Genomic DNA, 15,397 nt, shown 5'->3' with positions numbered 1-15,397 from the left:
TATATATATATATATATATATATATATATATATATATATATATATATATATATTGAGACAATTTAATTGGTAGAACTATATGATATGTAATAAAAATATGCAAAGTCAAATTCCACGAATCACTTTGTTTGTTTCTACACTAATTTGTTTTACTCCTTTTCCTCCTTGTGAAGCCTCTTAAGAGTTGTAAAAACCAAATAAGAAATTTTCCAATGTGGCCGGGTTTGTTAATATACTCTTATTTTATTTTTCTTTCAGTTGAAATATATTAGTACTTTCCACCAAAATATTTTGACCAAAATAATCAATTATTTCTTCTTTATTGATTACTTTGTTTTAGGGATATAACAAGAATAATTATCATTTGTTTTTATTTAAAACAAAAAACAAAAATCTCATTTCTCTCTCGCCTCCTTTCTTTTTCCTTTTGAAAAGCCTCTGAAAACTCTACCCGAGCAAAGCATCATTCTCCCCCATGGCTTTCCCTTCACAGCACTCAAACTCACATGCACACTCATTTTCTACACAAAAGCATAGATAGTCAAGTGACGTTGGAGGCAACGAGTGTGGAAGTCAGAAAAGGATGGGAAGAACTTGCCGCCATTGTTGTTGCTTGGATGTAGTTTTGAATTTTAATTGAGGATTAGTTGAATGTTTTTAAAATTTTAATCAAAATCGTTTTCCATAAAATTAGTTCCGGAAGCTCCATTAGCAATGGCTGCAATTGAATAATATAAGTTTTGTATTATATACACACAAACACACGCAACACACAGACGAAAATCAGAGATCCCCACGTTACAAATTCAAAAACTAAATTAGATATTAATCTAAATAAATAAGAAGGATATTGAAATTTTATTACATCACATAGTGTGACAGTAAACATTATAAATTGAGCTCTTCCATGAATTAAATTAAAATTATCATTTTTCTTACATGAATTATTCTTCCAAGTAAATGAACTAAGACTAGTATGAATCACTGGTTCTTTAAAAGAAAAGTAATTTACTATCGAGGAATAAAATCACTTATAGACATTTTATTAACAGAGAATGGGATAGACCTATTGGCAGATTGATTGCAACCTGATTCTTGTGCCAATGATATTGGATCAATTCTTTCATGCAAGAAAAATGCAGGTTCTTGAGGAGTCGGCAAATCAATTAAATAACTACTAAGATACGAAACAATTGTTGCCATTGTAGGTCTAACATCTGGATTTTGTTGAACACATAATAAACCAATGTGAATGCACCTAATAACTTCGATCTCCGAATAATTGTCTTTAATACTTGAGTCTAATACGCCTAACAACGTTTCTTCCCTCCATTGTCTCCAAACCTATAACAAATTGTCAAATTATAAATCCAAAATAATTCAAATCCTAATATAAAAATTAGTGAACCATGAAAATGTACATAGAATCAATAATGCAAAGGAACAAATTGTTGGATTACTATACTCACATAACTCAAAAGGCCATCAGCAACACGATGTGGTTCGTAAGAACTCAAATTCTTTTTTCCAGTAATAATCTCAAGAATCATGACTCCAAAACTAAAAACATCTAATTTATCTGAAAATTGTCCAAACATTGCATATTCCGGAGGCATATATCCACTATAAAATAAAATAAAATTAATTTAGCCAAAACATACCTTGTGAAGAAGAATTGAAATAATAAGGAAAAAATCTCCAAACTTACAATGTTCCAACGATTCTATTTGTACCCCCTTGATCTTGATTTATTTCAATAATTCTAGCTAGACCAAAGTCTGATATTTTTGGAACCATATTTTCATCTAATAAAATATTACTAGGTTTAAGATCACGATGTATAACTTTAAGTGTAGAAAATTCATGCAAATAAAGAATTCCTTGAGCAATTCCTCCTATAATATTATAACGTTGAAACCAGCTTAACTTTGGCCGTTGAGAATCTACATGTTAAAGTGAAAAATATAAGAGTCAAAAACATATTATGTAATCTATAAGTTTAAGTTAAATCAAATTTATAGAAACACATATATATGCAATTCACAAATATAAACAATAAATATTATTAAGTAATCAAGGTGTTTAAGGGTGATAAATGTCATACCAAATAAAAAATAGTCAAGACTCTTGTTTGGCACATATTTGTATATAAGTATTTTATTTTGTTCTTCAAGACAAAACCCAATAAGTGTCACAAGATTTCTATGTTGAAGCTTGGCTATCACTAAAACTTCATTCTTGAACTCATTGGAACCTTGCATAGAACTTTTTGAAAGTTTTTTTATTGCAATTTGTCGCCCATCATGAAGAATTCCCTGAAAATAAAATTACTGTTTGTGAGAAAAAGAAGAACACAAGTAATATAATTATACCACATTTTCTTACCTTATAAACTTCTCCAAATCCACCTTTGCCAATCCTATTCTCATCTGAAAAATTATTGGTTGCGGCTTTAAGTATAGACAGATTGAATTGCAAGGGCTCTAATGTGGCACTTTCATTTCCAACTGAATCAAACACATGAATTAATTGTAAAACTAAGTAAGCTACCAAACTTCTTAAAACCTGAAAAGCATAGATTTAAGATATTTTTAATACGTACAATTTTCTTTAAGAACACTCTTGATACTCTTTTTTGGTGTGAACACCCAATATTTTGGAAAGCGGAAATGGTCCAGGCTTGATTTTCTCTTTACCATGTAGTAGCAAAAAAAGAATAGTGCTACTGAAATAATCGTGGGTACAATAATAAAGATCATTGTTGGCAACTGGACTTTACTTTTTTCTGCAAACAATCAACATATATATATTGTTCACAGGAAGTAGTAATACTCAATAAATCATGACAAGTCATAATATGATGGTCATGGCAAGAGAAATGAATTGCTTCCTCTAAATGGTATCAAATTAGTTCTAGTCCATGTTACTTGCAGGGATTAACGAATGGACTTTTTGACTAAGCTAACGATGGGGATAAAAAATTAAACAAAATCAATTTACGAAACCATTCCAAATTTTGAGGTACAATTATTGATAATAGTAACTTGCCTGATCATTTTGAATTTTTAGTGATATATTTTCTATTTGTATATTAATGATTATATTAAACTCATCAATATTCCCTTAGCTTAATCTACTTACCTCTCTCTCTCTCTCTTTTCACTTTTTGCTTATCATATCAATAGAGTTTGTGTATAACGAGTCTACGATACTGCTAAATCATTTCAAGTCATTAATGATGCAGAAGTAAAAGTGTGTAACATCAATAATAGTGAGCTCCAATTTTCAAATTAAAAGTTAAGACTATTAGATTAGTGCAACAAGGATCAGATTCAAAGTCAGGAAGCAATAATTATTTGCACATATATTTCACAAAGAACTGTGCCAAAATCTGAAAATTGGTTTCTGTTTAGACCTGGCCATGGGGTACAAGGTATAAATGTAATTACCAACTACAGCTAAAAATCAGGACAATTCCTCCCTTTGAACAATAAAATTACAGCTAAAGAATTTTAAGCAGGCTATAGACAAGTTTTCTAATAATTACTGGACCCCATGAGAAGGAAGATAAGTGATAATTGTAATGGCAGTCGAAGAAGGCAACCCGTACTTTTCTATCATAATAATATTATATTTATATATTCTTTTCTCTTTTATCTCTTTTCCACTCAAAGTATCAAATAAGATAAGGGCGTTTATCCATTATTTTCCTTTAAATATGGAGATGAATATGTGAACACTAGATTGAACGGAACTTACTCCAACCTGGTATCTACGACTTTATCTGCAATGTTTTCCTTGAAAAAGGTCAACGGTCAAAAAGATTATGTAGTAATGCTTCAAGGAAGTCACTGAGAAGGGAAACAAATTAAAATGAGATTGGAATATATTTCCTATGATGCTGGGGTTATGTTTTTAGAAGGCTTTCGCGACTCTATCAGATACACTAGTCGATCTAAAGATGTTCATATATCTAGGTTGGGTTGCAGCAAACCAATGTAGTAATAGATTCCTAGAAAAATCAAACTCTTAACAGAAACAAACTTGAAGATGTTTGCTAACTAAACTAGAAATGAAAAAGAGACACTAGAGTCTGAGAAACCAAGAAGCTAGCAAGCATATATACCTTTGCATGAAGCAGAATAAGGTCCATCCTTGCAGAAACATTGGAAATTATTTCCATCAAATCCACACTCTCCACCAGAACCAGTGCATTTCTCGCACTCCTCATAATTTCCCGTCCATTCAATCTGAAAACCGCCCTGTAAAGCTTCAATGATTCTATCGGGAGTGTCAAGTGAATCGTTGTTGGTTTGAAAGATTGGAATCACAACAATCTTGCAGGGCGCCTCGTACGAGGAAGGTAAAGGTTGGACTGTGTAGTAGACAACTGAAGCACCACCACAGGAAAAACTAAACACAGACGATGGTGGAAGCAATGAATTAGTGGGAGTTGGAGAACTGGCAGGGCAATCATAAAAGAGCGTAACGTTAACAAGGCCATCATAATCATATTGAAACTGAGTGTTATCAAATGTGATGTTCCTGTCACCATTGACACAGACAGTATTATTGTCCCAGTAGTCGTCCCTTGCGACTTTGAGTATCTGTGATGTGTTTTCCCAGCCAAGAACACGGTATCTGATGAAATTTATGGTTATCTTGGGGACTTGACCTTCACATGTGAGTTCCTCCGACTCGTAGTTAGGTCCACCACAAATGCTACCTCTGTCTTCTCCCCAGAATGGGTATTTGAGGTTGAAGTTGTTATTTCCGCAGCTAATTGCGTTTCTACAGTTGGCGTAGCGAGCATCATCCTCGCAAAGGCAAGTTGGAGTGTTGGTAATTGAGATTACCAACAAGATGAAGATGAAACAAGGCTCAAGAAGCAGTTGTTTCATTGTTGCAGTAGGACCAAAAAAGATGTAGGAGGAGAAGTACTTTTATCAAAATGAAGAAGATGATTGAATCAGTAAACCAGAGCGTGGACTATTATAGTGGGAACTCTCCAATCAATTTGCGTTTCACTTTCAATGCTTACAAATTTCAACACCAAATTTTCTAGGAAACCCGAGCCAAACTGCGACTTAGAATTTCGGGAAAAAAAAGGTTGGGTCAACATGATGCTTGCTTAGGCATGCTTGTTCCTTGTCTAAAAGTGGGACGGTACAGTTCGAATACAATTAATACATGATTGAACTTTTTTAGACATACTGTCAATAGGTATTCGATTTTCTGATAGTAAGTATGAAAAGAACTTTATCAAAATAACAAAACTCACTTTGGTTATTCCTAAGTCTCTATCTATATTATTTTTATGAACATATTGAAATTAGTATCATATTTCATGTCTCTTTTTTTATTTAAATTAAAATATAATATTTGATAAAAATATTACTCTTTTGATTGTTAATTTTTAATGATATGTTACATTTATAAGTTCACATTCAAATTTTATATCAACATGTAACTATTCATGATAATTTACTTAAAATTTCAAGAAAAAATGGTTATTGACAAAATTAGTAAATATTCCGAATTAACAATATGATAATAAAAAAGTATTTGTTTTAACAACATAAGAAACAAAAACTATAATAAAATAGAAACTAAAAATTAGTATATTATTAAAGAATAAAAATATATGTAAGCTTTATAATGAAATGATATTCTGCCAATGATAATCAATCAGAGAACTATAGTTTCTTTATTGGATCAAATATAAAAATAAAATTAAATAATATCAAATTATAAATATATAATAATATTTTTAAAAATATAAATAAATTAAAATTATAAAAAGTGATGAATTCCCCTGCCCGTTTACCTAAATCCAATAAAATCTAATGAGTATGAATTTGAAAATATAAATTTACCGCTATTAAATTTGAACGAGCCTGGTCTCTTCTTCTGCAAGAATGGAGATGAAGAGAGTCAAATTTACTATCAACTCATTGGGTTACATGATTATCTTATATATAGATAGATAGTTATGTATATATAATTTTTGTGAAAACATAAATTGAACAATAAACAACAACATAAGACTAAATTCAATATATATATATATATATATATTAGTCAAGATAATTTGAATAAGATTAAAAATCATACTAAAAATTCTACTGGCCAATGTTTTTAGGATATTAAGAAATTAATAATAAAAAATTATAGAAATCATACTAAAAATATATTAAAATTACAATAATATACAGTAATAGTATTTTTAGATAAAAAAAAAAACAAATCAATTTTATTTCTTTAACCAATGCACTTAACATTTGCCTTAAAATATGATCCAACAACACAAAAGTTATTTCCATGATGGGAAACATGATCCAGCCTCCCACATATTAATACAATAGTTAATACAAAAAATTGTTCAAAAAATAAATAACAATACATGGTCAGGATAGCCTTTTACTAAAGCGTTGAAGCTATTAATTAAAGGAATGATGCTAGATGGAAAAGGAATTTTAGTTGAATTTGTTATTTAAAAAAGAAAAAAGACTAAGTCTATGTAGTTTTTTTTTTCTTTCTTTCGTTCATACAATTTGAGACTTCCAAGCAACATAATTAGTCAAGATGACTTCCCTTCACAAATTATACGAATTGTCAAAGTTATCATAAGTTAACGGGCCTTTCAAATTTGACAAAATATATATTATTACAATTAAAAATAGAATAATAATCAACGCCGGAATTCTAGCGGCACATGAATCATTTTCATATTTGAGAGAAATTAATTGAGGCTCTACGTTAGAATTGCTGAATGGCTTCACCAATCACAATTTCCCAATGTCGTGAATGGCTATTCCCCATTCCATCGCTTCCCTCCCTATTTTGTTTCATTTCATTTCATTTTCTCTAACAAAATTTCCAAGTAGACTTTATTACACCCTAAAGTGGGTTTAGTTTAGGACTTAATTAAGAGCTACCAAGGGCTAAGGCACAAGGAATAAGACCAACGTATACTTTGACCAACATCATACACAGCCATAGTAGGGTGGGGAATTACAGGAACTCCATCAGTGAAACAAGTGGTTTTATTTTGTCAGTTCTACAGACGAATAATTAAGGCAAATTAATTGACATGTTCACATTAATTAGATGAACATTTGGTCGTTGTGGAGAGATAAACAGCTCAAAACCTATAGATTCATGATGTGATTTCTAACTCACCTTGTTATATAAAAAAATTAAATTCATGATGAGAAATAATCAATTAATTTTTCATAATAAAAGCAAAGCAACAAATAGTGACTTTTAATTTTACATGTTGTCATCATGATTTTGTGAGGTAAAATGAAGGGAGATAACCAAATAAGATAAGGGCGTTTATCCATTATTTTCCTTTAAATATGGAGATGAATATTGAACGGTACTTACTCCCACCTGGTATCTACGACTTTATCTGCAATGTTTTCCTTAAAAAAGGTCAACGGTCAAAAAGGTTTTGTAGTAATGCTTCAAGAAGTCACTGAGAAGGGAAACAAATTAAAATGAGATTGGGATATATTTCCTATGATGCTGGGGTTATGTTTTTAGAAGGCTTTCGCGACTCTATCAGATACACTACTCGATCTAAATATGTTCATATATCTAGGTTGGGTTGCAGCAAACCAATGTAGTAATAGATTCCTAGAAAAATCAAACTCTTAACAGAAACAAACTTGAAGATGTTTACTAACTAAACTAGAATTGAAAAAGAGACACAAGAGTCTGAGAAACCAAGAAGCTAGCAAGCATATATACCTTTGCATGAAGCAGAATGAGGTCCATCCTTGCAGAAACATTGGAAATTTCCATCAACGGATCCACACTCTCCACCAGAACCAGTGCATTTCTCGCACTTGTCATAATTTCCCGTCCATTCAATCTGAAAACCTCCCTGTAAAGCTTCAATGATTCTATCCGGAGTGTAAAGTGAATCGTTAAAGATTGGAATCACAACAATATTGCAGGGCGACTCGTACGAAGAAGGTAAAGGTTGGACAGTGTAGTAGACAGCACCACCACAGGGAAAAGTAAGCACAGACGATGCTGGAAGCGATGAAATAGTGGGAGGTGAAGAACTGGCAGGGCAATCATAAAAGAGCGTAACGTTAACAAGGCCATCATAATCATATTGAAACGGAGTGTTATCAAATGTGCTGTTCCTGTCACCATTGACACAGACATTATTGTCCCAATAATTGTCCCTTGCGACTTTGAGTATCTGTGATGTGTTTTCCCAGCCAAGAACACGGTATTTGATGAAATTGATGGTTATCTTGGGGACTTGAGCTTCACATGTGAGTTTCTCCGACTCCGAGTTAGGTCCACCACAATGGTTATCTCTGTTTTCTCCCCAGAATGGGTATTTGAGGTTGAAGTTGTTATTTCCGCAGCTAAAAGCGTTACTACAGTTGGTGTAGCGAGCATCATCCACGCAAAGACAAGTTGGAGTGTTGGTAACTGAGATTACCAACAAAATGAAGATGAAACAAGGCTCAAGAAGCAGTTGTTTCATTGTTGCAGTAGGAGGAGAAGTACTGGGGTTGAGGTGCAGGGTGACCAAAATGAAGATGATTATAACGGGAACTCCAATCAATCGGCGTTCCACTTTCAACACTTTGATGTTTCTAAGAAACCAAAGCGACACGAGAACCAAAAAAGATGTAGGAGGAGAAGTACTTATATCAAAATGAAGAAGATGATTGAATCAGTAAACCAGAGCGTGGACTATTATATTGGGAACTCTCCAATCAATTTGCGTTTTGCATACAAATTTCAACACCAAAGTTTCTAGGAAACCCGATCGAGCCAAACTGCGACTTAGAATTTCGTCTAAAGGTGGGACCGTACACCAACAAGTTCCAATACACTGTTAGATTATTGAATTTTTTAAGCATATTGGTAATAGGTATTCGATTTTCTGATACTACTTATCAAGAAAACTTTGTCAAAATAGACAAAACTTACTTTGGTTATCCCTAAATCTCAATCTATATTATTTTTAGGAACGTATTGAAATTAGTATTATATTTGATATCTCTTTTTTATTTAAATTAAAATATAATATTTGATAACAATATTATTCTTTTGATTGTTCATTTTTAATGGTATATTACATTTATAAGTTCAAATTAAAATTTTAACTCACTATAAAATATCAACATGTAACTATTCATGATAATTTACTTAAAGTGTTTGTTTAAATTAGTCAGAGTGATATTGAGCTAAATTTTTTTAAGCAAGGTTTTAATTTTAAACTTCGTAGATGTAAAAAAATATATAATTAAGAGAAGAGATCTATCAAAGGGGACTAGTAAGATTTTTTGACAAAAGATTATTATCCACAAAATTAGTGAATACTCCGTGTTAATAATATAATAATAAAAAGTATTTGTTTTAATAAGATAAGAAAAAAAACTATAATAAAAATAAAACTAATAATTAGTAGATTATTAAAAAATAAAAATATATGTAAACTTTAATATAAAATGATATTTTGTGAATAATAACCAACAAGAAGTATACTTTCTTTATGGGACCAAATATAAATGTGAAATTAAATAAAATTAAATTATAAATATAAAATAATATTTTGAAAATATAAATAAATTAAAATTATTAAAAAGTGATGAATTCCCCGGCCAGTTTACCTAAATCCAATAAATCCAATGAGTATGGATTTGAAAATATAAATTTACCACTATTAAATTTGAACATGAGTCAGTTTCTTCTTTTACAAGAATGAGATGGAGAGGGTCAAATTTGTTATCAACTCATGATTATCTTATATATAGATATATATTTGTGTATATGTAATTTTTGTAGGAACATAAATTGAATGATAAGCACCAACATAATACTAAATTTAATAAAAGAAATATTATATATATTAGTCAAGATAATTTGAATAAGATTAAAAATCATACTAAGAATTCTACTGACCAATGTAGGATATTAAGAAATTAATATTTTTTATAGAAATCACACTAAAAATATATTAAAATTACAATAATATACAGTAGCAGCATTTTTAGATAAAAAAAAAATCAATTTTATATCTTTAATCGATGCACTTAACAACTGACTTTTGAAACTTTTTCTAAATACCAGTGGCTATCTGTTCTTTACACAGGTGATTGATGTACCCAAGACGTAAGGAACTTAGTAACAGACTCAAAAAAAAAAAAGGAATAAACAGAGAACACTTTTCCCCTACCAATCACTTACTGAGCCACAAAGGAGCACATATAAGTAACTAGCAATAAACAGACATGCATGGTCAACGAAAGGCCAAGAAATTAAGGAACAAGATCATGAAGCTAAGTCATTGACAAGGCCATGTATCTTTATGTCCAATACTTCGGAACAAATCTGCCCCATGGTGTGATAAAAAGACAAGAGATCAGACAACTGTTCCACCGTCATTTTCCCCATCAGATTTCTAGCCATTTTTTCTCTTTCCTCATTTAGCTTCAGTCTCTCTATGTAGGACCCTGCATTCCTAACCGTTGCACCCATTTGTTTTAATCTATTCTCTTGTTGCACACTCAAAGCTGTGTTGGACTGCAAATTTAAATATAAATCAACACACAGAAAAAAAAAATGATAACTATCGTGTTCCTTAAACAAAGGATAATGCTGCATGTATATCACATGCTAAGAGATAAAAAGAAGGTGCCAATTAATAAAGTGTTTACATTAAGGATGCTAATAAACAAGATTAATTAATGGATAATTTGAGCTGTTACAACTGTGTGCCTAACTCAAATTTAAACGGTGGCAAATTGGATAGCAACAGAATACAACATGATAGTTATGTTTTTGCTTACCCTCGTCTCCTATTAGTTGAAGTGTCAAAAAATATTACTCTAATGACAAAACTTAAATACAGAACAAAACTGAAGTACTTTTAATATTATTCTTCAATTAGAGTTAGCTTTATACCTAAGTTTTGTCCTTATACTAAACAAATGGGAAAAATTGTCAAATTAGTTGAAGTATCCTAGTTGTGCAAGTTAGTACCTCAAGAAATTCTGCTCCAGCTTCGAGTTCAGTCTGTTTGGAGGAATTAGTTCCACGGCCAGTGTTGTAGAGGTTTTTGGCAAGTGAAAAACTACGCACAATAATCTTCCTTTTGATTTCCATTTCCTTATTAAGCTTAATGGGCTTTTGGACGGATGCTAAATTGTTCAACTTCTTCTGGTAAGCAACAACTGCTTTTACAAATTCCTGCAGAGTTTCCACAAATGTTAACTCAACTAGCCAATAATATGTATCAGTAACATTAAAATAGATCTCAAAAGAAACCATATATATTTTCAAACCTTATAAGCAAAGGGGCATCCAGGGTAATCAAACTCATCCGAATCAGGCTTCCTCATACGCTCAGGGTGAAACTGTAATCCCATAATGAACTTACCCTCTTCTGGATTATAAGCATCTGGGTCATAAAACCCTTCAATCAAACCATCAGGTGCAAAGGCCATTGGCACAAAACGTTGTGCCAATCTCTTCACCCCTTGATGGTGATAGCTATTAACACAAATATCCATTTTTCCTTCTTCCAAAGAATCCTTAAACCAATGATGCAAAGGGGTGTTTTCAACCACTTCCACATCGTGCCTATGCCCATCATAATCATCATAGTTTATGTGCATAGCCCTTTGGCCCTCAGGGCACTTAATCGAAAGCTCTTTTCCTATGTCCTGATAAAGGGTACCCCCACATGCAACATTAAGGATCTGTGAGCCCCTGCAGATTCCCAAATAGGGAATGTTCCTCTCGAGGCATAGCTTGGCGAGGCTCAACTCAATTGAGTCTTTCTCTTTGTCAATGGCCGTGTCACTTGCATGAAGCCTTCTAATCTCTTCCAATTCCTCTTCTGAAAGACCCGCGGTATCTTGTTCGTAACAAGAAGGATCAATGTCTTCTCCTTCACACAGAAGCACGCCGTGGATTGGCTCAAAGCTATCCAACAACATGTGCACCCCGGAAACACGAGGAACGATCACGGGCACCGCGCCATACCCTACTATAAGATCAAGGTGATACTCACCTGAAGAAAAAAAAAAATCACATAATAAGACGTTTGATCAAAAAGGGTCATGTTAATTTCACGCACATGATTCGGAAATAATTAAGTAATCGCATTATTGCAGTACAACAAGAATTGAGATTTATTGTATAGATCACACAACATCATAAAACTCGATTACAGAATAAAGTTTTGGCAATGTTATTTCATATGATATTGTTTGATTCGGTCACACAACATCATTAGATTCAGTTACAAACAAAAGTTTTGGTGAAGTTATTTGTATGATATTATTGCACTCGGTTAAAAGACTAAAGTTTTTTACCTCTTCCAATTGCATCTTTGTACTATTTCATTAAAAGTATATATATTATGATGATTTTAAATTATTACGATCTCTAACGTCAAGATATTTTGACACTTCACAATTATATCACGATTGTATCTACGATCACATCAGTTATATTTTTCTGTAATTACACGCACTATAAAGATTCTCTTACATACATTAACCAAAGTTTAAAACAACTGTAGATTTGAATGAAGGAAAAGGAGGAAACATAACATACCAACGAAATCAACGAACTTGTTTTTGCGAACGCTTCGTCTAGAGACAATGAGAACGCGAGGGAGAATGACAGAGAGATCGGTGGACATAATATATATGTGTGGAGATTTGATAAGGGGTATGAATGAAGAAGAACGTACTATAATGCGTGTAGGTTGAGATGAGGCTTTTTGGGCACTATTTATAAATGAGTATGAGAAGTATAATTAAGGATTCTGGATAAGGATTGATGAGCGATGATGGAAGCCCCTCGGTGTTTGAGTTACAGCTACCAAGCCAGGGCTGCATATGGATATATACTGAGCGAAACAACGTTCGAGTCGCAGAGACACAGAAAAACTAGCAAACATTTTCGTGCCTCCGCGTATGATCCACGTTTTCTAAGTTTTCAATTTCGTTTTGTTTCTTTATTAACTTTTGAAAAGGTTGTACAATGTACAAACGTTTCTTTTTTTTCTATTTGTTGACTGTTGAATTAAACTTAGGAGGCTGTGCATTTGATTTTTCGGTCACAATAATAGTATAGAGTATTTATACTTTTTTTATGTACAGAATATTCATTGTTTTCATGATTAATTTTCATCAAAAAAATTTGGTTAATTATTTTTAATTAAATCTCTTAATCCAGGACATTATTTAAAGATATATATACTAAAACTGAATCCAAATCACTTGCATTAATAACTTATTGGTAGATGTACATTTGATTTGATGATGTAAAAATGAATTCTCAATTTTCATTTTCAAAAAATTTGTTTATGATAATTTTTTTATTGTTTAAGATAAATGTTTATGATAAGTTTTTTTATAAGTTTAAGATAAGGTTGTTAAATTTTATAATAATTATTTTAAAAGATGGTTTTAATTATTGTTTTACATTAATTATATATATCCATTTACTCTTATTGTGTTTGGGGTGTATTTTTAATTAAGATGTGCATATATAAATAGATAAAAAAAATATAAGAGATAAACATAAGTATATATGGTATTAATTAATACGAAATCAATTTTCATGACTTTGTCAACTCACTCTTAAAGATTGATTTCAGTATTTAAAAGAAAAAAATCATAAAGGAAAAACATTTATTACATGAAAAATATAAATTCATAATAAATATTTGTTAATGAAAAATATATTTTTTAAATAATTAAAATCCCTCTTAAGTTAACAGATCATGATCCTCCCATATTAATTTAATCATGATTTCGTTCATTTTTTTATATATATTTTTCTTTATTAATTAGAGAATCTGAATTCATAATTAACCTGTTTCACAGGGTGGTGCCGGCTATTAATTGGATTTTATTTGTCAATGACATTTCTTATTGGTATTAATATAAGGTGTTACTAATCAAAACATTGGCCTCGTGTATGGATTTATATCGTAAAATAACATATCATACTCCTCTGAATGAAGATTCATGATTCATCCCATATATTATACAAATTATTATTTATATATAGTCCATGGCCATGTGTTATGTGAGTTGATAATTTAACGGTAAAGGAGTTTAGCCTATTCCAAACCTATAATAATGGATGCCGTTGAAAATGTCAATAAAAACATACAAAATAATTGTCTGCTAATAGTCAAGGTTAAAGAAAGAACTTGAATATAAACCTTACAAACAAAATAATTTCATTTTTATCAACGTGACAATAATGAATGAGTAGTGAGTAGAGTAAAGGGTATGTACAATGCAAGACACACTTAGTTATAGTCTTATAGAGTATTAGACTTATAGTCAGTATTTTACTATAATAGAACAGGAACGTACGTGTCACTGTGGAGGGTCAAACGGTTGGATTTGGATTTGGATGTAGGAAGTGATTAATACTATAATGGGGATGAATCAGGTTTTGTTTGGTGCAGCACTTATCCAGTTTTTGTTAGATTCGAACAAAATGTCCTTTTTTTTTTACTATTTGCTTGCTTTATTTATTGCAATTTGAGCAATGTTTTCTCAACAACAGCGTAACTATATTGACCACTATGCAATTAAGAATGGGGAGAAACACCGAGGATACGTTGCCAAATTAGAAGTGCAAATCGGAATAGGATACCTTTTGCTTCGTCACTGCCTACGCTATAACTTCATCCAATTAGTAATTCATTTCATATAAAAAGTTCCCAATTAAAGACTCATCTGTAATTGATGATATAATAATGATAATGAAAATATTTAATACATGTTTCAAGAAGACATTAAGATTATTTGTATTAGTACAACTTTTGTTTAATAGAAATTAAAAGTATATAGGTATTTTGAGTTTATAATAACAACAATAGTTTTATATATTTGAGATATTAAAAACATATTTAAATCAAATAGACATTAACAATATATTCACTAACATGTTTTTTTAACAAATTTTTTATTATTAATTGAAATTTATCAAAAATTATAAAATTTTATAACTTCTAATAACGTTATGCTTATATAGTACGAAAATATTATATACGAAATTAATACGAATCCACTTGTTTCAAAATTATTGGATGCATATTAAATTTTGAAATAATAAAAGCTAAAACTTCAACGGAAATAAAGAGAGTTTGTATCGATATAAATGTTTCGTGCGGTACGAATTCACACTAACAAACATTTTCCTTTCTAATAATGTTATAACTAATAATAAAAGTTTGTTATTTCCTCGTCTTGAAATTACACGATGAGATCAAGGTCATACAAATATTTTTTAAAAAACAATTGAAAAATTGTCTGAGCCCGGGTTCGAACCGGGGACCTCTAGTGTGTGAGACTAGCGTGATAACCAACTACACCACCCAGAC

The 15,397-nt window shown here is 31.2% G+C and overlaps 2 protein-coding genes and 1 non-coding gene across 7 annotated transcripts; all 3 read right to left on the bottom strand.

Moving 5' to 3' along the window:
* Nucleotides 1-874: 874 nt before the first annotated feature.
* LOC114394973 (putative cysteine-rich receptor-like protein kinase 31) lies at nt 875-8,786 on the bottom strand. Of its 5 annotated transcripts, none has more exons than XM_028356654.1 (7): nt 7,756-8,777; nt 2,603-2,785; nt 2,386-2,507; nt 2,105-2,315; nt 1,709-1,943; nt 1,470-1,623; nt 875-1,344 (listed from the first exon to the last, which is right to left on the bottom strand). In XM_028356654.1, the coding sequence occupies exons 1-7, from the start codon at nt 8,510-8,512 to the stop codon at nt 1,012-1,014; spliced, it is 1,995 nt and encodes a 664-aa protein (XP_028212455.1). In that variant the 5' UTR covers nt 8,513-8,777; the 3' UTR covers nt 875-1,011. The 5 variants fall into 5 exon arrangements, with proteins under 5 accessions (XP_028212455.1, XP_028212454.1, XP_028212457.1 ...); XM_028356653.1 differs by lacking the exon at nt 7,756-8,777 and adding an exon at nt 4,127-5,326; XM_028356656.1 differs by lacking the exon at nt 2,603-2,785 and having other exon boundaries at nt 7,756-8,786.
* A 1,246-nt stretch (nt 8,787-10,032) lies between these two features.
* Nucleotides 10,033-12,925, bottom strand: LOC114395200 (putative glutamine amidotransferase GAT1_2.1). The gene is made up of 4 exons (XM_028356916.1): nt 12,601-12,925; nt 11,322-12,052; nt 11,020-11,226; nt 10,033-10,560 (listed from the first exon to the last, which is right to left on the bottom strand). The coding sequence occupies exons 1-4, from the start codon at nt 12,686-12,688 to the stop codon at nt 10,309-10,311; spliced, it is 1,278 nt and encodes a 425-aa protein (XP_028212717.1). The 5' UTR covers nt 12,689-12,925; the 3' UTR covers nt 10,033-10,308.
* Nucleotides 12,926-15,323: 2,398 nt separating this feature from the next.
* TRNAV-CAC lies at nt 15,324-15,397 on the bottom strand. Its single transcript has one exon. It is a non-coding gene; the product is annotated as a tRNA-Val (tRNA).

This window comes from Glycine soja, chromosome 18, assembly GCF_004193775.1.
Source record: "Glycine soja cultivar W05 chromosome 18, ASM419377v2, whole genome shotgun sequence".
Taxonomy (NCBI): Eukaryota; Viridiplantae; Streptophyta; class Magnoliopsida; order Fabales; family Fabaceae; genus Glycine; species Glycine soja.
Note: the sequence above shows the minus strand (reverse complement) of the source record. Positions and strands in the feature narration are given on the sequence as shown.